The sequence below is a fragment of the Thamnophis sirtalis genome, unplaced genomic scaffold (genome assembly GCF_051295495.1).
Source record: "Thamnophis sirtalis isolate CommonGarterSnake01/CBP01778 unplaced genomic scaffold, rThaSir2_p1.2 scaffold_15, whole genome shotgun sequence".
NCBI classification, from domain to species: Eukaryota; Metazoa; Chordata; class Lepidosauria; order Squamata; family Natricidae; genus Thamnophis; species Thamnophis sirtalis.
This window is the reverse complement of record NW_028261395.1, coordinates 872,218-897,182: the sequence shown is the minus strand read 5'-3', so window position 1 is coordinate 897,182 and position 24,965 is coordinate 872,218. Positions and strand designations below refer to the sequence as shown.

At 44.7% G+C, this 24,965-nt stretch overlaps 1 protein-coding gene across 1 annotated transcript in view; it reads right to left on the bottom strand.

Moving 5' to 3' along the window:
- The window catches only part of KNDC1 (kinase non-catalytic C-lobe domain containing 1), a 78,675-nt gene that overhangs the window by 37,184 nt on the left and 16,526 nt on the right, over positions 1-24,965 (bottom strand). Inside the window, exons 4-9 of the mRNA XM_087702380.1 lie at positions 17,440-17,586; positions 8,515-8,632; positions 6,575-7,512; positions 3,256-3,370; positions 1,113-1,184; positions 961-1,022 (exon numbers count right to left, since the gene is read on the bottom strand). Of these exons, the coding sequence (XP_087558506.1) occupies positions 961-1,022; positions 1,113-1,184; positions 3,256-3,370; positions 6,575-7,512; positions 8,515-8,632; positions 17,440-17,586 (1,452 nt within the window). The remainder of the gene's footprint in view (positions 1-960; positions 1,023-1,112; positions 1,185-3,255; positions 3,371-6,574; positions 7,513-8,514; positions 8,633-17,439; positions 17,587-24,965) is intronic.

The window sequence follows — 24,965 nt, the reverse complement described above, 5'->3', positions numbered from 1 at the left end:
TGATGGTTCTCCTCCTTCTTCGTACACCCACGTGAATTAGGGAGGTATCTGTCCGAGCCGCTTTGCCGTTGCTTGTTTTGCACTTAAGCCATGATTTTCTCCTTTGTCACTTTGGTAACGGATTTGACCTAAACTCTGACAAAGTCATCATCTTTTAACTGTTTACTTTAAGTTAATGTTCCAATTCCTGAGACGCATCTCTGGTCCCTTAGCTCACTCTTAACATTCTTTAAGACGTCTCTCTGTAGCTATATTGTTTTAACATTCCCACATAATTTATGGCTGACTTATTAATTTTTCTCTCAGCATTAATTTTTATTCCTTTCATTTCATTCCACTCCTTCCCATACTGGCCTCCTTCATAGCCACTTTCCACAGATGTTTAAATCTTAATTATTTCTGGTGTTTGTCAACTATATTATTTGCAACTACGTTTTTCTTCTCTGTAGATGTGAATGAAGTTGGATGAAAAACAAGGCCATCGATCTCATAAGTTACCAGCAAATAGCAAAGACATACGTAGTAGCGTGCAATTTATCTTCCATGTTGCAGTGGTAGGTTCCTATCGGTTCGGACTGGTTCGGCCGAGTGGGTAGTAACTTGGCCACCCCCGCCCCCCGAACTGGTTTTATTGGCGGCACCGTAGACAGCGCCATCTTGCTTTTTGCTTCTGCGCATAAGCAATTTTTTCACTATGCACACATAGCGCGATTCAAGCATGCATGTGACCGAAGCATGCGCACGCCCGAAGCCCCTCCATGAGTGAACCGGTAGTAAAAGAATTTGGAACCCACCTCTATATGTATGTATTTTATAATTAAGGCCTCTAAGCAGAACCTCCACTTTAAAGAAACTATGTACAGATAGTATAAACCTGGATAGAATTTGTCTTGGAGTATAGCCCTTTTTTAAAGATGGATCTTCATTAACATATAAGACAAAGATCGTATATTTTAATACCTTTTCAGTAACAAATCCCTCTTCTGCTGCCTCAGGTGCCAAGTAAAACCCATCCAATGATTCTAAAAATAAACAAAACGCAATAAGCACTTTTAATTTTGGAAACCAAATTAAATGAAACTTAGAAATATTTACAGCAGCATGCATTTTACCTTCGTTTCCACACGAAGCAAAAGAAATCCTTCCATCAGGGTTGATTACTACAGAATCCAAACATAAATACACTGGAAAATAGACAATAACATTATCAATATTAACAAGGGTTATAATATCACCGACATCTATTTTGATTATTTGGTTACAAGGCAGAATAATTAAATTATGAAATGTTGAATTCTGACAGACTAAAGTAGGCTGATAACTGGCCATAGGTCCATTAGCCACTAAGACAGTGGTTCCCAAACTTGGCAACTTTAAGACTTGTGGACTTCAACTCCCAGAATTCTCCAGCCAACAGAGTTGGCTGGAGAATTCTGGGAGTTGAAGTCCACAAGTCTTAAAGTTGCCAAGTTTGGGAACCACTGCACTAAGAGATAAAGCAGAAGTCTTCAATCTTAGTAACTTTAAGACTTATGGATTTCAACTCCTTCTCCAGCTGGCTGGGGAATTCTAGGAGTTGAAGTCCACAAGTCTTAAAGTTGCCAAGTTTGGGGACCCCTGAGAGATAGAGTGTCCTTGACACATTTTGCTGGCTGTGGGATTCTGGCAGTTGAAGTCCACACATCTCAAAAGTTGCTGAGAAACACGGCTCAATTTAATACCTAGAAAGTTTTCTTGTAATCCTGAGTTTACGTGGGAGTTAAAGTGGGATGCCCCAAATCTCTCAGCTCTTGAGGCAAGTTTTGCTCCACAAGATTGGCATGTTGGTGCATTGTAGGACTTTCGGTTGGATATAATGAGGTTGATTGAATAGTGGCTAGCACCTTGGTTGAGTTATCCAAAACCCTGGGGAATTTGAATATATATCATATAGTGCAGTGTTTCTCAACCTTGGTGACTTTAAGTTCTGTGGATTTCAACTCCCAGAATCCCCCAGCCAGCTGTGCTGGCTGGGGGATTCTGGGAGTTGAAGTCCACAGGACTTAAAGTCGCCAAGGTTGAGAAACACTGATATAGTGCCTTAGGCAATTTGCCAAGTTATATTAGTTTGGTTTTTAAAAATAAAAACGAAACAAGCATAAAGGTAGATTTCTTCAAAACGTCAAAGCTGCAAATAAGATCATTGTCTGTGGCAAAGTTTATGAAGTGCTAAACAAGCATTAAGAACATTCATACAAGCCCAGAATTCTGAAATAAATAGAGAAGGACCTATTAACTTTTTTATCTGCCAGATGAATATACAGATGCTCAGCTGAGCTATTATTACAGAAATAAGGTATTAAATAGCTATGTTAAAACCTCTCAAACTATGCCTTTACTTTATAATTCCTTTGTGGTATTTAGTGGCATGGAGACAATGACTTTATAGTCGTAATAAAATAGAAGTGCGATGAATTATTAACTGTGTGTCCATGTGTCGTTGCACACGGTTTAAGATTCTTGTTCAGGAATGCCTTAAAGATATATCAATCTACCAAGAGGACGGTGTGGAATATTCTAGCAACTGAGGCTCCTACAAGTTTCCATTACATAGGTGTTAAATAATATCTGAGTTATAGTCAACATTAAAATATGAGAAGTTTATTTTATAATTCATCTTTTTATTGTAAGGATCAAACAGTCCCTCATCCTTTCACAGCCACTTTTTATTAGGTGATTGGCTACAAGATACGATGGGAAGCTAAAATGCATATATCCTAAACTATCCATTCACTCCATATTGAGAGCATTGGAAGAAATGATGCACGTGTAAATATTAAAAGAGTTAGAGTTTTATTGATTTGTATGCCGCCCACTCCCGAAGGACTCCGGGCGGCTTACAATAAAACAAGGGAGGGGGGATAATACACAAACAACATATTAAAATATACAACAGTCACAATTTCTGAGGGGCTGGATATTTCGAGAGCCCCCCTGCCTGCTGGAGCAGCCAGGACTTAACGGCTTTGCGGAAGGCCGGGAGGGTCGTAAGGGTCCGGATCTCCACGGGGAGATCGTTCCAGAGGGCTGGAGCTGCAACAGAGAAGGCTCTCCCCCGGGGAGTCGCCAGCCGACATTGGCTGGCAGATGGGATCCGGAGGAGACCTAACCTGTGTGATCTAATCGGTCTATGGGAGGTGATCGACAGGAGGGCGGTCTTTGCTATTAAAATAGCAAAACACATTAGTTAGAGGAAAAAAATAGCAGAGGTCATACCTGGATAATCTGTATATGTCTCCAAAGTGAGCAAACATTCATGGCACAAAGCCCAGAGTTCATAATCTTTCAAGGGTTTACCGTACTGTATTAAGAAATGCTTCAGAAAAACGCACTGAAAGCAAAATGTGAAAGACGGGTGAGAAACAGAAAGTGTTTTTTTGAAGCCATACTCATTACAATGCGCGTTAAATTTCAATTACAGTATATCAGAGGTGGGTTCCTACCAGTTCGCACCTATTCGGTAGAACCGGTTTGTCAAATCTACCGAACCGGTTAGAAGAGGTTCCACCAGTGGACCCGGAAAGCAGGCCACACCTACAGAAGAGGTTCCGAAATTTTTTGAAACCCACCACTGGTCCTTGGAGGTGATTATTCTACACTATCATGCTCCTATTTATAAAACTCAGTGCCTCTGTGAAAGGTAAGGATGACTACTGCATTTGTGGTGCAATCAGGACATTGCGTGTGTTGAAGTTGTTTTAACGCAAACCAAAGATGCCTTTTAAAAAACAAGTTTACATCCTATTCTTATGCATGCCAGTGCTGTGTGTGGGGTAATTTAAGGTGGTTCTGACAAGTGTCGTTGGCATCTTCATATCCGGTCACATGGGCGGCAAGCCACTCCCACAAAGGAGGCCACACCCACAGAGTAGGTTCGAACAATTTTTGAAACCCACCACTGCAGTATATGCATGTTAATCTATGAACGTAAGTTGTTGCATTTACGATATAGGTCAGGGGTGGGCGTGGCCAGCTCAACGTCACCCCTGTTGGGGTACCTGTGGTGGCACAAGCGCTCTGCCAGCGAAATCAGGCTCCCGAGCTCTGTTTTCAGCTGCCAGGGCATCCTGCAACCCTCTGCCCGTGAAAATGGAGCTCAGGAGCCCGTTTTCGCTGGCAGAAGCACTGCCGACTGGTCCTTCACTGTTTCCAGGATGGCGCTGAGATCTAAGGACCCCAATGGGTGAGATCCGGCCGCCGGCCCTTGAGTTTGACACCTCTGATACAGGTGATACCTCTTCTCAAAATGCTAGCATTTTGCTCACTTTTTCCAAAAGTGTGTACAGTAATGCCTTCGATATAGATAAATATGCAAAAGAATTAACTTTTATTTCTTCTTCTAGCACACAGAGAAATATATTTCTCTTGGACATAGTTTAAAAAAAATCAGAGCTTTCATATATATATATATAAAAATATCCAAATATAATACAATATTACACGGTTATAATATTAGAATTAGAATATGGGACTTTACAATTATATACATGCTATATGTCTTTCTTCTAGCTGACCCAAGTCCTCCCTCTCAATTAATTAGAATATTTTAAAATTAAAGTGGACAGCCTCTGAGAAAACTTGTAACATCTGGTCAGATTTGGCAAACTTCTAAGATTTTGACTTTTTAAAGTTAGGTTTTTTTTTTCCCCTGACACCTGCAGTGCCCTGTTAGTGTAACTACCAGTACTCAGGAACCAGTGTTTTACTGCTAAGAGTTTTATCTTATTTATAAATATTAAGAACATCATTTTTTAATGCTCATGTACAGTAGAAAAGGAAGGAAAATTCTAAGTTTATTTTTGCATCAGCATCCACTCTACTTCATTATAGGGAACATTCTTTTTCTGTACAAAAGTTGGATTTATTTTTTTTAGTTTTCTTAGGAAAAAAAGAAATAATTTCCTATTTCTAAGAGATAAAAGGACTTATTCCTAAAAACTGCATCCAGCTTCTGAAGAGGTCTATCTGGGGATCGGGATGATAGTAACTCTGTGAAAATCATATATTGTCCACCAGCAACTTGATTTTCACTTCTGTGACGGTCTGAGGTCGAAATGATCAGAAGAAAGCAAGAGAACAGTGCATAGAAAAGTTTTGTACTGCAGTTCAAAAGCCATGGCAACTGCACGAAAGAGAGACAAGGCAACGCGGTTAAAATTAAGATGAGAGAAAAAGACTCCTCAGTCACACTTGAATTGGTTTATTTATGAATTGCAAAGGAAAAGCCATTTTAAAAAGTCTGAAGATACAGTTATGAGGTTGGCAGGCAGCAGGATTGGCAATATAATTTTGACATAAAGCAAAGAGGAGCATAGGAGCAGAAGGGTGGCATTAAAGTTGACCGATCGAGCATCAAAGAAATTTATGTTATTTCTGAGACAAAAGGGAGCATTAAAACGAAGAGAGCTGGAATCTGGGGAGCGCATCACGATTTGTAGAGTGTTGCTATTTCCAAAATTAATACCACCTAATGCAAGCAGAAAGCATTCAAGTCATTCCTGAATACTCCACCAAACTGCAAATTTTATTCCTCTACTGCTACCTCTGTATTTTTACTGTGTATCTTATTTTACTGCATGAATGGGACTTTTCCCAGGCATCTTATTTTAAAACCTCAGTGTACAGGGAAAAACTAAGGGATACTGGTTTAGACCATAGCAGCTTTAGACATAAAATCACTTCTAATTCTCCATCCACAGGTTGCTATCAAAAAAAAAAAGCAAGTCACCCACTGCCAGTGGCACACTTCTCCAACACACTTTCTCCAGCATTTATTACATCAAGAATTGATGAAAATACCCAATTGCTGAGAAAAGCTGAGGGGTCTGACATGTATCAACTTAAAGAAAAAGTGAATCAGAACCTTGATCTTTATAAAATTGGCCGTAAAGTGGTTCAAAATAAACTTTGCATGCAGATAGTGATTTTTAATTTAGTGTGATCAAGCAGAAATGTACTTCGTTTATATATTTAGTTGCATTCAATTTAACCACTTGAATTTTCAAACCCAAAGGTCTATTAACAATTTCCAGTTCAAACTTTCCCTTTTAAAGCGCTGGTAATCCAAACGTTGCCCCACAACATATAAGTGTTAAAAGAGTTTAACTGTAGGGCCACACTCCCCCATCTCCACAAAGAAAGTGCGTTATGTGACAGACTATCGTATTTTTCAGACTATAAGACGCACTGGTGTATAAGACGCACCAAGATTTCAAAAGAGGTAAGGAAAAAAAAAGGTTTTGCCTTCCCTCAGTCCCCAGCAGCCCTCTGCAGGCTTCAGCAGGGCTGGGGCAAGGCAAAAATGCCCTCGTTGGGGACTGGGGGAAGGCAAAATAGCCTCCGTCTTTGTGAAAAACGGCTCGGTTTTTTCGCAAAAATGGGATACAGGGGCGGGGCTTCAGGAGGCCAAAAATGGCTGTATTCAGTGTATTAGATGCACCAACATTTCCACACTGTTGTTTTTTTGGGGGGAGGGGAAGGTGCGTCTTATACAGTAATTAAAATAGTTTTTAAATGAAGGATTTGTTTTTGCTACCTCGTTGTTTCTCGTTTCTGAATCCCCGTCGTCATATTCTCTGTCTTCAGTCCAACAGTCTGTTTTCTCACTGTGTTTCTCTTCAGGAGAACTTAGCACGCTTGAATTACATCCGTCTTCCTTAGACGCCATGAATGTGGGAGACATTTTGTTAATATAAAACAAAGAGTTTTGACCTGATTTTAGAGGCGCTTCGCTGCAGAATTCTCTTCTGCGACAGTTTTCTAACGCATTGCATTCAGGACTTGTTTCATCTGTTGCATCTGCTGGATTATTTTGGTCTGAAGTTTCAGAAATGGCATAACAACGTGGAAAAATATCCACTGCTTCTCTGTCATCCCTGGATGTCATGTGGTTTGGATACCCTGGTGATGTATTTGGGCCCAGGCAAAGTTCTCCGAAATTGTTATGCGGAAGAGATGCTGATTTTGATTCAGGGTGATCACACTGAATTAATGGTCCTTCTAAGATAGTATCCCCAGGTTGCAATTGACATGGCTTCCTTGTCAGTGAAGCCTGATGCCCTATAAAAGATAAACATGCTCTTGAGTGTGTCTCAGAGTTAAAGGGTACATTTGGAAAAGTTCTAATTTTCCTTAAACAGGATCTCTCAAACGAATCTCTCTCCATTCCGGTTGCATAGGGCTTAGCATCTAACTCCTTGTTGCGTTTCGTAAAACTGTTCCCCTCTTGGCTTTTTGTAACCCAGGTTGAAATACTTTGACAGCAAACTCTCTCCTCCTTCTTGTTGATTTTCATGGCCTTTAGATCACTGTTTCCGTCATTGGGCGCATACGGGCCACGAAAACTTTCACTTCTAGCAAAAGCCGAGTCCTCTGCTGACGCTGTTCTAGTCTTAGCCACGTTATCATCCGGGCGCTCTTCATTCGGCAAAGGGCTCTCATAGAAGGTTCCTTCCCAGATGTCATCACAACTGTCTAGATACACAGAGAGAGGATTTTATTAAAAGAGTGTTTAACTGAAGAGTGTCCGAAGACTACAGCTGGTCCAGAATGCAGCTGCATTCACTTCGGGTTTCTCGGGGGGGAAATGCTCACTCGCAAAACTGATCCGCTTTATGACCAAAGTGATGCACCGAACAACTGCTGCATCGAATGTCATAAAACTGAGTGTGACTCACTTAACATCCAACATGATTTACGATTAATTTTGGGCTGAATTAGAGTCATAAGTCAAGGACTATCTATATCTAGAATATAGAATAACACAGTTGGAAGGGACCCTGGAGGTCTTCTAGCCCAACCCCCCTGCTCAGGCAGGAAACCCTATACAGTTTCAGACAAGTGTTTATCCAACATCTTCTTAAAAACATCCAGTGTTGGAGAATTCACAACTTCTGGAGGCAAGTTGTTCCACTGATTAATTGTTCTAACTGTCAGGAAATTTCTCCTTAGTTCTAGGCTGCTTCTCTCCTTGATTAGTTTCCACCCATTGCTTCTTGTCCTGCCCTCAGCTGCTTTGGAGAACAGCTTGACTCCCTCTTCTTTGTGGCAACCCCTGAGATATTGGAAGACTGCTATCATGTCTCCCCTGGTCCTTCTTTCCATTAAACCAGACATACCCAGTTCCTGCAATCGTTCCTCATATGTTTTAGCCTCCAGTCCCCTAATCATCTTTGTTGCTCTTCTCTGCACTCTTTCTAGAGTCTCCACATCTTTTCTACATCGTGGCAACCAAAACTGGATGCAGAATTTCAAGTGTCTTACCAAGGCATTATAAAGTAGTATTAACACATTATGTGATCTTGATTCTGTCCCTGTTAATGCAGCCTAGAACTGTGTTGCCTTTTTTAAAGACATAAATACCTAGACCTCACTTCAGCTCATATGTTTTTGGATTTCAGTTCATGAGCTACAAACATTATTTTATTATTATTACTCCAAGGTCCATGACATGCATCAAAAATACAAAAACTGTACCTTGAAAGGTGCCGTATGATTCAATTGAAAGCATTTTTCTTCCAGTAGCTGAAAGGGCCTGGCAAATATCACTTGGGGAGGAAACCTTGAGTTTCTCTTTGCATAATGATATAACAACCTACAATGACAATTATATCGAAAGATATTATAATTTATCTAGCTATGTTTTCATATGATCCAACAGATTAACACTACCTTGGAAACTTCAGCATTTTGCATCTACAGAGGTCCTATACACTGTATATATCATCCCTTTTCAACTATCAATTTATTGCATGTATACAATTTACTATGTAGCATAACAGCTGAAAGTATTTTATGCTGTTTAAAATATAAATATGATAATAAAATATAATATAGTTTATATTGGGGAAATACCTTTTGTGTACCTAAATTTTAGTTAAAATTCCATCCTTCATTCATTTTTTGGTAGTGGATTTTAAATGAATAAAAGGGCTTTGAGTTAGGTTTGTAATACATTATAGCAGTAAATCAAGTTTCAATGGTAAATTGACCGTTGTCTTACCTGAACGGTCCTTCTATGGGTGCTGCGAAGGGAATCCAATCATGGGTTAACTTAGCCTTCTAGCCTTGAGACTGAGTATGCAAATATCAAAGTTACGCCTCCTCTGACTGGACTTCCGTTTCCTCTCCAGTTCTTTTACGAAGTCCACCGAAGGATCATTATGTCAATCCTCAAACAAGCCGCAAGTCATCCGGCACTACAGAGTCAAGTCCAGTCAGTAACAAGTCAGAGAGTCACATCAAAACGGAACCCTGACCAGCCGAAGCTGCGGGCGGGTTTGGATTCCCTTCGCAGCACCCATAGAAGGACCGTTCAGGTAAGACAACGGTCATTCTCCTGTGTGCTGCTCCGGGAATCCAATCATGGGATATATCAAAGCAATGAACTCCCAGGGCGGGAGCTAGGCTGGTCAGGCTCCTCCGCAGACGGAAGGACCCTTTGCAACACTCTCCGCCCAAAGGACGCCTCGGCCGAGGCGAAGACATCAATCTTGTAGTGGCGAATAAAAGGCGAGGGGGATGCCCAAGTGGCCGCCCTGCAAATCTCTTCTACAGACGCTTGCGTCGCCCAGGCCGCTGTGGTGGCCGCACTCCTGGTGGAATGAGGAGTGATTCGCCTTGGAACCGGTCTGGAGTGGGAGTCATACGCCAACGCAATGCAAGCTTTCAACCATCGGCCGATGGTGTGGGAGGACACCTTCTGTCCCATTGAAGATGGCTGGAAGGAGACGAACAGGGCCTCCGATCTTCGGAACGACGCCGTGCGCTTCACATAGCGACGAAGAGCCCTGCGAACATCCAGATGGTGCCACTGACGCTCCCGCGGATGAGACGGGTGAGGACAAAAGTCCGGCAGGACAAGTTCTTGAGTTCTGTGAAACAACGAGTTTATCTTTGGAAGAAAGGTCGGATCCAAACGAAGCACTACCTTGTTCGGGTGGAAGATGCAAAGATCCGCACGAACCGAAAGGGCTGCTAGCTCCGACACCCTCCTGGCCGATGTTATGGCCACCAGGAAGGCCGTCTTGAGTGTCAGCAAGCGGAGGCTGATGGAATGTAGAGGCTCAAAGGGGGCAGCTGTAAGGGCCCTGAGAACCAAGGTCAAATCCCACGTGGGATAACGATGTACCGTCGGCGGTCGTAAGTTGGAAGTACCCTTAAGGAAGGTTCGAACTCGCGAGTGCTGGGATAAGGAGCGGCCTTGGCCACCCCCGACCACCGTCGACAAGGCTGTGACCTGACGGCGAAGCGTGTTTGGTGCCAACCCCTTGTTGAGGCCGGACTGCAAGAAATCCAGAACCTGGGGCACCGAGGCTTTGATGGGATCGACCCCGGTGCGTCGGCACCAGCGGCAGAAGGCCTGCCAGGTAGCCTCGTAAATACGGGTAGTCGACGGGCGACGGGCCGCTTGAATTGTAGAAATGACTTCGTCCGAATAGTGGAGGGCCGCTAGCATCTCCCGCTCACGTGCCACACGGCTAACTGCAACAGCTGAGGGCCCGGGTGCCGGAGAGCCCCTTGGTGGAGCTGAATCTTGTCGTCCGGGATCCTCCAAGGACGCGAAACGGACAGATGGACGAGGTCTGCGTACCAGGGACGTCTGGGCCACATTGGGGCGACCAGCAGCACTTCCGCCTGTTCTGTCAAGATCTTCTGAATGACCGACGGAAGGATCGGGAGAGGAGGAAAGGCATAGAGAAGGCCGGCCGGCCAACGGCTGCGTAGAGCGTCTACTCCCTCCGCCCCCGGAGTCTGGTATCGGGAGTAAAACCGGGGAAGTTGTGCGTTGTGCGGGTGAGCGAACAGATCCACCTCGGGCAGGCCGAAGCGGCGAGAGAGCTCCTGGAAGAGAATGGGGTGGAGCTGCCACTCCCCCTGATCCACAGTCGCCCTGCTCAGCCAGTCCGCCTGAGTGTTGGCTTCGCCCGAGATGTGCTCCGCCCGAATCGATGAGAGTCTGGGCTCCGCCCAATGGAACAACCTTTCCGCTTCCAGCATCAGAGTTCTGGACTGCGTTCCCCCTTGGCGGTTGATGTGAGCCTTGGAGGCCACATTGTCGGTCAAGATTAACACATGGTGATGAGATACAATGTCCCGAAACTCCAGGAGAGCCAGACGGATGGCCCGCAACTCCAGCCAGTTTATGCTGTTCGCCAGCTCCTGATCCGACCATCAACCTTGGGCAACCTTGTCCAGGGCATGGGCCCCCCATCCGAATAAGCTGGCGTCCGTTGTAACTTGAACGCGGTCCGGCTCCTTGAATGGACATCCCCTGAGGAGCCTGGACGACATCCACCAATGCAGGGACCGCCTGGCCTTGCCCGGGAGCTGCACCTTGATGTGGGAATGACTGGTATGCGCTCTTTGGAAGGGCAGCAGGAACCACTGGAGAGGACGCGCATGGAACCTGGCCCAGGGCACCACGCTGATGCAGGAGATCATCTTCCCTAGCAGTTTGGACAGCGACAGCAGCGGTACTCGCCGATGGGATAGCGCATGATGCGCCAGGTGGTATATGCTCTGCCTTCTTTCCGGGGACAGGAAAACCTCGCACGACATCGAGTTGATGGTGGTTCCCAGATGAAGGAGGGACGTGGTTGGGCGCAGGTGGCTCTTGGGCAGATTGAGGACAAATCCATGGTCCCGCAATGCGTCCATCGTGACCCGTAGGTCTCGGAGGGCCTGATCTCGAGAGGACGACAGCACCAACACGTCGTCCAAATAACAATTGATGCGTATTGGAATTGAACGAAGGGAGGCTGCCAATACTGCCAGAAGTTTGGTGAACGCGCGCGGGGCCGAGGAGAGGCCGAATGGCAAGGCCCGGTATTGATAATGACGGCCGTTGAAGTGAAACCGCAGGAACTTCCGATGTGCCGGATGAATGGGCACATGGAGGTACGCTTCTTTGATGTCTATGGAAGTCATCATGTCGCCTTGGCGGATGGAAGCCAATATGCTCTTTAGAGAGTGCATTTTGAATTTTTGGTATTTGATATACTGATTGAGCTGTTTCAAATCTAGGATTGCCCTCCATCCCCCGGAGTTCTTTGGTACTAGGAACAAGATGGAATAAAACCCTAGGCCTCCCTGCCCTTTGGGAACTTGCTCTATGGCCCTGATGGTGAGAAGATGAGATATCTCGGTGTCCATAAGGCGCCGCTTCGACGGGCACCTGGGCACAGGGCACCTGATGAACCTTCTCGGGGGGATGGATAGAAATTCTAGCGTGAGACCCAAACTCACTACTTGAAGGGCCCAGGCGTCTGACGTGAGCTCCGCCCACCGGTGGGCGAAGGCCAAGAGACGTCCTCCTATGGGCCCTGCCTCCTGCGAGTCAGCGGTATCTGCGAAAGGAACGGTTGCCCGCTCCTCGGAATGACCGTCTACTCTGCGCCTGACTCTGCTGGCGCCCCCTGTCTCTGGCCCCGGCTCGGTCCTGGCCACGGTCCTGTGCCTGGGAGAACCCCCTGGTATAGTTGGGGACATAGGGGGCAGAGGTAAACCCCGAGTCCCCAGACCGAAAGGGCTGCCGTCTACCATAAGGCTGTGGCCTTCTGGCCACACGGGCACTTGTGGAGGGAAGCACCCTACGTCTGTCCCGAGTCTCAATGAGAATGGGATCCAGCACTGAACCAAACAAGGCCCCGCCCTTAAAGGGCGTGGATGCTAGACGCCACTTGGATTTGATATCAGCTTGCCAGTGGCGGAGCCAGAGCAAACGGCGAGAAGCCACATTGGAAGCCACGGCTCGGGATGCAAACTTTGCCGCGCTAAGGGTGGCATCGGCAGAAAACTCTAGGGCCGCTATCAGTTTGGTGACATCCTGATGGAGGCGCAGTTCCTCCGGATCCAGCCTTTCCTGTAGTTGTCTCAGCCAAACTAAAGAAGTCCTATTAAAGAAGGAAGCTGCAGTGGCTGATCGCAAGGCCCATGCTGCTGCCTGATGAGTCTTGCGAAGGACCGATTCGGCCTTGCGGTCCTCGGCCTTCAATCCTTCCGAAATTTCAGAAGGAATTAACGCCGGTGAAGCAAGAGCAGCGATGGGAGCATCCACTGTGGGAAACTGCAGGAGGGCCTCCAACTCTGGAGAAGATGTGAAAAGCTTCCTATCACCAGACCCAGGGGGCTTAACTGCGGTCGGCTCATCCCACTGCTTTTGGATTAAATCAAGAAAAAGCTTGGGAGATGGAATAAAATCTTGCAGAGCCACCTGCTCAGCAAAGAGCCGCTCGGTGGCATCCAGGCCCACAGCAGCACTTTCTGCAGAAATTGCCTCCCCCATGTGGGTGGTAGTCTTGGCCTTATATAGCAGGGATTTGAAAAGAGTGTGCCTGAAAAGCCCAGGGGGCGGAGGCTGGTCCACAGGAAGGCCCTCGTCACCAGAGAGTTCCCTATCCTGGATTTCACCTTCTTCCACTAAGGGAGATTGTGCGCTAAACACAGAGTGTAAAGGGGAAGGAGGATCAGTTTGCAGAATGGAAGAATCCCCTTGTACTGCTTGGGGAGCCAGGCCTGAGTAGGCCAGAGTAGGCCTGGAGACCTGGGATCTACGCGCTAATTCCGCATCCACCCCTCTGGAAATAGCCTCTGAGATCATGCCGTAGAATTCAGCAGAAAGGCCCAAATCCTGGCCCTCCAGAGGCCTGAGGCCTGCAGCTGTGGGGGTGAACGTGGCAGAGGGCCCAGCGCGTGGAGGTGAACGAAGAGAAGCCCCACTAGCCTCCGAAATAATTGGGGGGGAACGAGGCCCGAAAGCCCCTACCTCAGGAATAGGGCCCTGGGGAAGCTGAATATCAGGAGACCAACCCTGCTCAACGACCCTCACCGGAGACCCAGGTTGCTGAATCAGAACCGGAGGGGAAGAAATAGGAGCCCCAGATGCCTTGGGGGGAACCTTGGCCTTGTCTTTGCGCTTGTGCGACTTATCCCGAACAGTAGATGAGGCTCGAGGCCTGCTAGTAGAGGCCCTGGTCGCGGCCCTACTAGGCCCAGGGCTGGCCCCTCCCTCGCCAGGGGAGCGGGGCTCAGAAACTGGCCGGACAGTACCTTGCAATACCGATTGATCAGCCATGATATGAATTTGAAAGAGCTCAATCAGCGAAACAAAGGAATGCAATTGAAAGCACTCGCCAAGAACGCCACGTGGAAGCAGAGACCAAGAGAAGCGACCTCCTCCCTGAGTCAGCAAACTCGAGTGAGGGAAAAGGGAGGGGCGGAAGCAATGCGCAAACTCAAGCGCGCGGGCAAAATCTGCCTTCTCATCCCAGGCATTACTGCGCATGTGTGAAAAGCGCTACCAAATAAGGTCACCGGCATCAAAGGCGCGAAATTCAAAGGAACCGCAGGGGAAATTCCCAAACAGCCGATTCATGTAATCCTCCGGCAGCCGCTCCAGCGAGGGCACAAAGGAGGGAGGCGGGGAGGGGGGGAGACCCGCTCCGACAAGCCAAAGCCTCGGATCTGACCGCGCTCGCGGGCGGGTGCTATCCGGCGTGGAGAGCAGCGCTGGGAGACTCAGCTTCCTTGCGCGCTGATGTTAAGGGAGGGCAGGTGGAGAACGCCCCACTCCAGCTGTAGCGATCCGATATCCCTTTAAGGGAAACAGCGAGGGAGGAATCGGCTGGCAGCAATCTGCCGCTTTACCTCCAATCCAGCAAGAAATCCACAGTGAAAACCAAGTAAATTCATCCTTAATCTTGAAATATTAGCAATTAATCAAGAGAGCGTTGAAAATAAGTCTCGTAGGCTTGACTGAGTAATAAGAACTGGAGAGGAAACGGAAGTCCAGTCAGAGGAGGCGTAACTTTGATATTTGCATACTCAGTCTCAAGGCTAGAAGGCTAAGATAACCCATGATTGGATTCCCGGAGCAGCACACAGGAGAACTGCAGTATCTCCTAGAAACTAAAACAGACATTTCCAGGAAACAGAAATGTAATTAAAAATGCAACTCAAGTTGAAGCACTTTGCTCTTCAGAGATTTATACTCTGGACATGAAAATGAAAAAAATGAGTATAGGTAAACCCAAGTTTATGAAAATGGTGAATGAAAAGATCCTTGTTGGGTTGTTTTCATTCAGAAGCTTTGTTCAAGGTTGCTCAAGATTTATTCTGGGGAAGAGCTGGATTGGTGACTTTCTGGAAGGCTGTTGTGATATACTTGTGAGATTGAAAAGATCCGGGGCCTTTATCTAAATGAAATGGATTATCTGGATCCCTTCCAGTCCGTGTTTAGATCTGGACGTGAGACCAAAGCTGCACTGATTGCTCAGATAGATGACCTGGGTTGAAATGTGGAAGAAGGGTGTATGTTCCATTGCTTCCACCCTGTCTCCCCAAAAATAAGACCTCCCCGGATAATAAGCCCAATTGGGCCTTTGAGCACAGGTGCTAAAATAAGCCCTATCCCGAAAATAAGCCCTCCCCAAAAATATTGCACCACAGCAGCCGCCATGAGGTGACCACACTCGCCATATCCTGCACCTCAAAAATAATAAGACCTCCACGAAAATAAGGCCAAGCATTTATTTCGGGGATCAAAAGAAAATAAGACCCTGTCTTATTTTTGGGTAAACACGGTATAATCTCTTAGTAGCATTTAATAGCATCCATCATTCTATTCTTCAAATGGTGAAGAAACACCACGTATGGAGGATCTTTCTGGAGTGTGCCTGATTCTAACTGGTGATCATGAAGGGAGATGTCTAATGTATGGTACCCCAGATCGCAAGGAGAAATGTCCCTCTGTGCTCTACTCACCCATGATATTTAAAGTCCGTACGAAGCAGCTTCGGTAGATCAAATATTAGTTCGGGATGAGATATCATCAGAAAGCTGCAAAATCTCAGTTACGCAGCATCACCCGGCGAGGCCAGATGTGCAGTAGCAATTGCCATTTGGCATCTGGAGGCCTGGGAGGGACTGCATGGGCCGAAGCAACTTTAAATTGGAGGAATAGATTTGGAGGGCTCTCCTGGGCTCCTGGCTATTACTGCAGCAACGGACAGAAGTCATGGGCAAGGAAGCCTTGATCCAGGTCCAACTGCTTTTTGTGTTTAATTTAAAATGGTGGACTCAGCTTATGAAGCTAATGCGAGTTGGTTCCTGTCTACCTTCTAGGCCTAGGAGATTGTCTCATTTTATCCTGCCCATGTCTTCATCTTTGGATAGAAGGCGTAGGTTGCCCTACTCAAGGGAGTAACCTCGAAGTGCTCGTCCCTTGAGCTACATTTGCCCTCCCACAATCTTGTCCTTCTACAAAGCCCTGGATTTTACTGGCACGTTTGGGACATTACCCTCTGGAGGGGGGAGGGGGAGGAACTGAGAATGCTTTACATTGGATTCGTGTTTTGATTTATTTATTTATTTTAAATTGAGTTAGTGCAATGATATCTATTATTGTGGGGGTTTGGGATTTGTTAGAGAGTTTGTTGTTCTGCTTTGTAAGATGCCTTGAATCTTTGGGATTCAAGCACAGTATACATTTTTGCAATAAACAAACAAATAAAATGTACTGTATTTTTCAGAATATAAGATGCACTCCCCCCACTGAAAATTTGGGTGAGTCTTATACTACATATGTAGCTTTTTCGAAGCTTTTTTCCAGCCCCAATGAGGCCACTGACGAGTGAAGTGATATTCCGTGTTTTGCCTGCTTTTCTCATTGCTGCTCCTTCCAATGATCAGCTGTGCTTTAGAAGCTGCTTTTCATCCCCAACCAGTGGGGGAAAAGCATCTGCGGGCACGTTTTAAATCAGCAAACTTACATGCTGAAGCTGACCAGACTAAGGGCTAGCCAGATGAATACCTGGTAGGCAGAACATTTTTTCCCTATTTTCCTCCCAAAAACCTAAGGTGCGTCTTATTCTCTGGTGCGTCTTATACTCCAAAAATACGGTACATATGAGCAATGTCAAAGTATTTGAGCCAAACCAAGTAAGTTGCCAAGTCTAAAGTGAAGTTTTCGGATTAACAAACATTGCATACAATCCTGACTTCTTACGTTAGCACACATGATATTATAAGTTATTACTGTTAGCATCATAGATGCTATGAATCTATAATTCATTTCCTTGGAATGCGTTATTTCAAAAATTCAATTGACCATATTTATTTGGAATGTTTGGCTCCTATAAACTCAGCATTGATAAGGGGAATGAATGTTTCCAAATTGTTACCCTTTTGTTGAAGAAGAATAGTAACACCTATGCGGAAATGACAAATTATATTAATGCCAAACAACGTGTAATATCTGCACTTCCTTATATAACAATAACGCTTATATTTCTTTACCCATACTTCAGCCAATTATCTTCCAATGAAACAGTGAAAGGAAGATTGGATGATCGTTGCTATTCAAGACGTCAAATCAAGATCAGCTGGCAAAATAATCTTTACCTCAATATCTGGCCTTTCTTTAGGATTTTCCTTCTGCATTTGTCCAAGCAGAGCATACAGATCCTGGCTAAATTCCGGCTCCGTTCCAGTTTCCATTGTGTACTCTAGCGCTGCTGTTAAAGTAGATCCCAAGGAATACAGATGGGCCTGCAGAAATTAAAAACAAAAAAGGTGGCACTTTTACCAAGTACCACTTTGTATTTAAACCCAACTTAGCTTCATTAAAGCCGGTGAGTTATCATTAACATTATCAGGAAGCTTCAGCTGATGCAGAATGCGCTACTCAGGCAGTTTTCTGTGAGCTGCCCTGATTGCCAGTTTTGCTTCTGGGTCCAATTCAAGGTGTTGGTTATCACCTTTAAAGCCCTTCACGGTGTGGGTCCAGGCTATCTCACCCATGCCGGCAGAAGGACCCCATCTGTCAAAGAATTTTGTTCGACGGGGGTCTAGAAGAGGAGGTTTTTCCGCCGTGGGTCCCACCCTCTGGAACATCATGTCCCCTGAGGTGAGATCCATGCCCTTCCTTTTGGCCTTCCGGAAGGGCTGTGCTAATTAGCAATAGCAATAGCAGTTAGACTTATCTACCGCTTCATAGGGCTTCCAGCCCTCTCTAAGCGGTTTACAGAGTCAGCATATCGCCCCCCCACAGTCTGGGTCCTCATTTCACCCACCTCGGAAGGATGGAAGGCTGAGTCAACCTTGAGCCGGTGAGATTTGAACCACTGAACTGCAGATAGCAGTCAGCTGAAGTGGCCTGCAGTACTGCACCCTAACCACTGCACCACCTTGGCTCACTACTGGCCTGGGGATCTGGCATTCTGAAGATGGTTAATGAATTAGATAACAGCCCCATCTCCTCCCACCCTTTCAAAGTGCCTACTTTCCTCCCTTCCTCTCCATCTGGGTCAATTTAATTTTCACTGAATTTTATATTTAAGATCTCTATTGCTTTAAAATTTAATTGGACATTGTAATTGTAAGCAGCCTAGAATCACCCTTGGGAGATGGGCAGCATATAAGTGGAATGAATGAATAGCAATAGCAGTTAGACTTATATACCGCTTCATAGGGCTTCCAGCCCTCTCTAAGCAGTTTACAGAGTCAGCATATCGCCCCCAACAACAATCCGGGTCCTCATTTCACCCACCTTGGAAGGATGGAAGGCTGAGTCAACCTTGAGCCGGTGAGATTTGAACCGCTGGAACTGCAGATAGCAGTCAGCTGAAGTGGCCTGCAGTACTGCACTCTAACCACTGCGCCACCTCGGCTCCTTACATCTCATTATTGTGTCCAACATAGAAGGACCCTTACTGACATGCCAGTATAGAATATTTGAAATATCTTTAAATATATCCCTTCATATTTAATAATGCAAATGCTGTTTCTTCCCTTGACTAAATACTGTACTTGAAGGGGAAAGCAGCATTTGCGTTATTAAATATAAATAAAATTAATAAATAAAATCAACATCAACAACGTCAACATCAAAACTCTGCATTAAGCTAACATGGAGGCTGGGGGTCAGAGTATATATCAGGAAAACATTTACCCATTTCCCCGATTCCCAAGTCATCTCTTTGCACTAAACCCCTCACAAACCCTCACAAATACAACATAAGGGATGAGCTTATGTTCTTCAATGTCTCAAATGAAACATTATTATCAGGATCGCATAGTTCTGCGAAGGAGCAAACGTGGCAGAGTTAATTATACCGAATAATGCAATGATAGATTCATTGCATCACGCTAAGTTGCAATATGATAGGTTTATTTATTTTTTAATTTGTACACACAACCATCAGCAGGATGGGAAATAGTATCTGAAAGAACTCTGACGTATTGCCAACATGGATGGTTCTTTTAAATTCAGGTTAAAAACAAAGCCAGTAGTTTATCAGATTTCCACTAGGTGGAGCTTTCTTCAAGTCAGTTCAAATTATTCATTCCAAGTTTAACAGAACTGGTAACTCTGCCAAATATTCCTCAGAACAATTATCAGGAGTTATACTTTAAACACTTTTAAAGAATTATAAATTTAACTTCATTAAAACTAATGAGTTAATAGTTCTTAAGGGCTCTTTTAACGAAATGCAAGGTACAAGTAAGAAAGGATCCAAGTAGAAATTTCGACAAGGAGAACATACAATTTTTACTTATACAGAAACTTAATGAAGACTGGAAATCTCTGTCGCCAGGTTTCATAAAGAGCACAAGAGATGGAAGAAAGGCACAGCTTCAAGGATGTGGTGGCTCAGTGGCTAAGACGCTGAGCTTGTCGACCAGAAAGGTCAGCAGTTCAGCGGTTCGAATCCCTAGCATCGGGTAACGGAGTGAACTTCCATTACTTCTCCCAGCTTCTGCCAACCGAGCAGTTCGAAAGCATGTAAAAATGCAAGTAGAAAAATAGGAACCACCTTTGGTGGGAAGGTAACAGCGTTCCGTGCGTCTTTGGCATCTAGTCATGCCAGCCACATGACCACGGAGACGTCTTCGGACAGCACTGGCTCTTTGGCTTTGAAATGGAACTGAGCAGCGCCACCTAGAGTTGGAGCACAGCACCCCTGAAACCCCGGGGATAGATCTGAGGGTCCGGGCCCGCAGATGGGAGGGCCTGAACGCCTCACAGGGGGGGGGGCCACCGCCGGAGGCAGAAAAAACTGACCCCTGGGCCGCAGCTACGAGGAATAAATTTTCAAGCAAATGTAAGCAATTTAAATGTCAAATGAAACCGAATATAGAATCCAATTGAATCAACTTAGCAAAAAAAAAAATACACACTATCTCTCTACTCACAACTCAAGCAGTGCTTGGACCAAGAGACTGAGCGGAAACTGGGCTAGAAAGGCAGGAAGGAGAATTTAAGAAGTTTTACCCTCAGTCTTGGACCAATCAGGCTTTGAGAATACCCACACGCGACCACTCCCTCTCTTCCACTGGAAAACTTTACCTTTACCAAGCAAACCTGACATTTGTAATCTAAGAAATTCAGATATTAATTGGCAAAATGTCCCCTTTGAGTTTTGTTGCACAATTCTTTAGTGAATCTGGCTTCCCCCGGTTGATTTTGCTCGTCAGAAGTTCGCAAAAGAAGGTCCCAGTTGCCAGGCATCTGAATTTAGTTCCCGTGACCATGGGAAGGCTGAAATGGTTGGAAGTGTGAAAAATGATTTTTCCCCCAGTGCTGTTGCAACTTTGAACGTTTATTAAATAAACTGCGGCAAGTCGAGAATTACTTGTTTTTGGTAACATAACCAAAAACCTATTTGAACCTATTTTCAAATAATTTTGGAGGGCAACAAAAAAAAATGAAAAAGAGGGGTGATTGGCTCACCTCTATTGTGGACGTGCTTAAATAAGCCCTCCCAATTCCATGAAAGTTATAGACAAAATGCATATTAGTGCAATGAATACAAATGATCACACAGTTTCATTTTTTTTAAAAAAAATCATGGATGGGAAAAACAGAACTGAATAGCTCCATGCATTTTTGAAACGTGAAATTTCCAGCAAGCATCTAATTATCCACAATAGCCTTCCGTCCTTCTGAGGTCAGGAAAAAGAGCCTCCAGATTGTTGGGGACAACATGCTGACTTTGTAAACTGCTTAGAGAAGGCTGTGAAGCTGTATATAAGTCTAGGTGCTATTGCTATGGGGGTCGATGAGTTCCCCTCCCCTCTCGACTTGTATGGCTGTATGACTCTTGTGTATTTTAATTACGTGTATTGTGTTTGTATCCCCTTTTCCCCTTTTGAGTTGTTCGCCGCCCTGAGTCCCTCCCGGAGAAGGGCGGCATACAAATAAACTAAATCTAAATCTAAATCTATTGCTACTCTGTGAATTATCATGCTTATAAAATCATACGTGTGAAATATGAACGAAATTGGATTTGGGAGAAATCAAGAGGGGTGATGGGATATAGTGATGGGAAAAACTTTAGTTATGGTGTTACATTAACATTTGGGACCAAATATAATATATTAAACATATGTTGTACAATATATTGTGAGTCAAAAAAACCTATGCAGTACTCAGAAATGCAACGTTATGTTTTTGTCCCCGCTTTAAAAGCAAACTTTTCTGAGACCAAATCTCGGCTGAAAAGTAAGTTATAAATATGTTAAATGCAATCAAGCAATAATTATGCTAATATATTTGGCTATTTAGCAGACAAAGTAAGCAAGCTGAGCTCAACGCAGAGTTTTATATATTCTTGAAGTGATGAGTTCCTGAGAATGATTATTATTGGGGCCTATAATCTTTTGGCTCCAAGGGGCTCCAAGTCATGAACTGTTTAAAAAGCAATCAGATATACCGCATTTTTCACACTATAAGATGTACCGGACCATAAGCTTTAGAGGAGGAAAACAAGGGGGGGGGGGAATCTGCTTCTGCCTCTCAGCATCCATCCAGTATTCACCTAGCTAGCATCCTTTGAGTCTCTTTGAGAGTGAGCAGCATACAAATAAAATAAAATAAATAAATAATAATAATAATCCTTGCATCAAATAGCAAACATCCCGATCAGAGTTAGCATGTTATTGGAACCCCAGCAGGTCAGCTGATCTGCTGCCGCCTGCAGGGAACTCTGGAGCCTTCGCTGCCAAGCAGCTGATTGGTGGCTGCATTGGCCTCCCGGAATACCGCTGACCAGTTGTTCTAGGTGGCGGGGATGCCCGCCTGCCCACACCCCCAATTGCTGCCGCCTATTGCCCCCGATCTCCACCGCTGCTGATTGCCACTGATTACCGCCACCACCGACTGCTGCCACCTAGAACGGTTGACCAGCAGTATTCCGCAAGGCCAATCCAACTGCCAATCAGCTGTTCCCCGATGGCAGCAAACGGCGGCAGCGGTGACAGATGGCATATTCGTGCTATAAGACGCATAGACATTTCCACCCATTTTTTTGGGGGGGGGGGAAGTGCATCTTATAGTGCGAAAAATATGGTACATTCAACAGAAAGTCCCAATCCTTCAAATATCACTCAGCACTCCAAGGGAAAGATCGGTAGTTTGGTGTAGTGGGAAAACCTTGCCGTGAAAACTGCAGAGACTTTCCAGGAGACAGCACTTATTCGAAAGGGCACACATGCACAAACACACAGAAACTCTTTCAAAGAAATAATTAGAAATTTCCCGAAAGAACATGTGAGATTTCTAAGTGAAATTTTGATGCTTGTTTTTAACTGGTTGACACTATATATACTATGCTTGATGCGTACATAACGTTTTTTTCCATCCCATAAATTTTATCCTTACAACAACTAACAGCAACATGACATTAAAAAAAATATCTAGTATATTTGCAATAATACGTTATTGTTTCCACCTAGCTTTTGAACACAAGAAAAATTCAAAATACAAGCTAGTTTCAGGTGTGGCTCCTTGACAGAAACTCCCAGCAATCATGGAAAACCGAAGAGGGAGAAATTTATCTATGGAGAAAATAGGAAAGTAGCAGATAACGGTTATCTGAAACAGAGGCGTTGAATCTCTGAGACAAAACCAAGAAAGAAATGGATAGGATGTTTTAAATCACAAGTAGGAAATTAATGTAGATTTTTATCTTATGGTCATTGTTCTCCTTTAATTTTCTTCATTTTTGCCTTCAAGTGGCATTGAGAAGAGCCGAGGTGGCGCAGTGGTTAGAGTGCAGTACTGCAGGCCACTTCAGCTGACTGTTATCTGCAGTTCGGCGGTTCTAATCTCACCGGCTCAGGGTTGACTCAGCCTTCCATCCTTCCGAGGTGGGTGAAATGAGGACCCAGACGGTGGGGGGGATATGCTGACTCTGTAAACCGCTTAGAGAGGGCTGAAAGCCCTATGAAGCGGTATATAAGTCTAACTGCTATTGCTATTGCTATTGTTAGGGGTGATATGCTGACTCTGTAAACCGCTTAGAGAAGGCTGAAAGCCCTATGAAGCGGTATATAAGTCTAACTGCTATTGCTATTGCTATTGACTGCAGCTCTGCAGTTCGGCGGTTCAAATCCCACCGGCTCAAGGTTGACTCAGCCTTCCATCCTTCCGAGGTGGGTGAAATGAGGACCCGGATTGTTGTTGGGGGTGATATGCTGACTCTGTAAACCGCTTAGAGAGGGCTGAAAGCCCTATGAAGCGGTATATAAGTCTAACTGCTATTGCTACTGCTATTTAAAATATACGAACTTCTCAATTGAAGTATGGAATGAGGTTCCCTGCCATTTTCTGGACAACAAACAACTGTTCCAGAAATATTACCAAACGTGGGGTGAAAATTATTTTAGCATGTGTATGTGTATAATTGTTTTTTCTATTCAGCTTTAATAAACCAATCCATTTATCACATTACATTCCATAAAACCTATCTCAGCAAAGGAACACCTTCAAAAGAGTAGGGCAAACTTCTGATTACATTTCCATTTGAAACTTATTCAGTGAAACTCAAATCACGTCTTCTGTTTCACATAGTTTTAGCAATGGAAATTTTAAGCAGGACCTGAAAAAACATGCAAAACTCAACAGAGGACGAAAGGGACACATAAGGAAAGAGCCCCTGAAGGCTGGCACACTGTTTCTGTGAGAGTGTATTAGTTCAAAGGTGCTACCTTTATTGGATCAGGAAAAAGAATATAAACACGCAGTCGAAGTTTATAATCTCCCTTCCTTAAATCAAGGGAAAATACCTTAAGCCCAAAGAAAAGAAAAGGTCAGATGGATTTAACCAATATCATTTACAGAAATCTGCCCATAAGCACTGAAACTAAAAGTTGCAGCTGTACATCGACAGATCGAGTTAGGTGAGATAAACTTAAGGAAAAGCACAAAAAGCAAAGTAGTTTCTTTAAAGAAAATTTTGCAGACACACGCTGTTTAGAATAAAGTAATTATAATATATCTAAAGGTTGCCAAAGAAGGGGGGGGGGAAGAAATGCTTGCTGTTCCTTAGTTAAATACATGAGTCACATTTTAAAAGCCTGTATGATACAACAGCTTAGATGCTTAGATGTTTTTAACACTGGGCACACCGCGCGAATGAGAGAAATCCATATTTGCAATCTGCGGCATCAGTTTGAATGGCAGCTTTGTCATATGGACAAATGCCCGTTTGAGGCTGAGCTGACACCAGCCGCATTGCTCAGGCCCAGCGGAAGAAGCCTGCTGTTGCGCCAGTGAATAGAATGAATCTATTAAAGAAATCTCAGGTGGGAATTTATGTAGCAAGCCTTGTTGGAAATGTACTGTCATTCTCTTCGCGGTGTGAGTGCAACTTAGGAAGGAAAGGAGTTATGAGTTATGAGTTATGAAAGTTTATTTATATGCCGCCCTTTTCCCTGGGGGGACTCAGGGCGGCTTGCAACTCAAGGGGAGGGGGAAACAAACATTTAACACGTAAGAACAATACATAATTAAAAAGCACAACATTCATTCCATTCGGGTGGGTTACAGTCTTAGCCCCAGGCCTGACGGGATAGCCAGGTCTTGAGGGCTGTGCGGAAGGTCTGGAGGGTGGTGAGGGTACGAATCTCCACGGGGAGATCGTTCC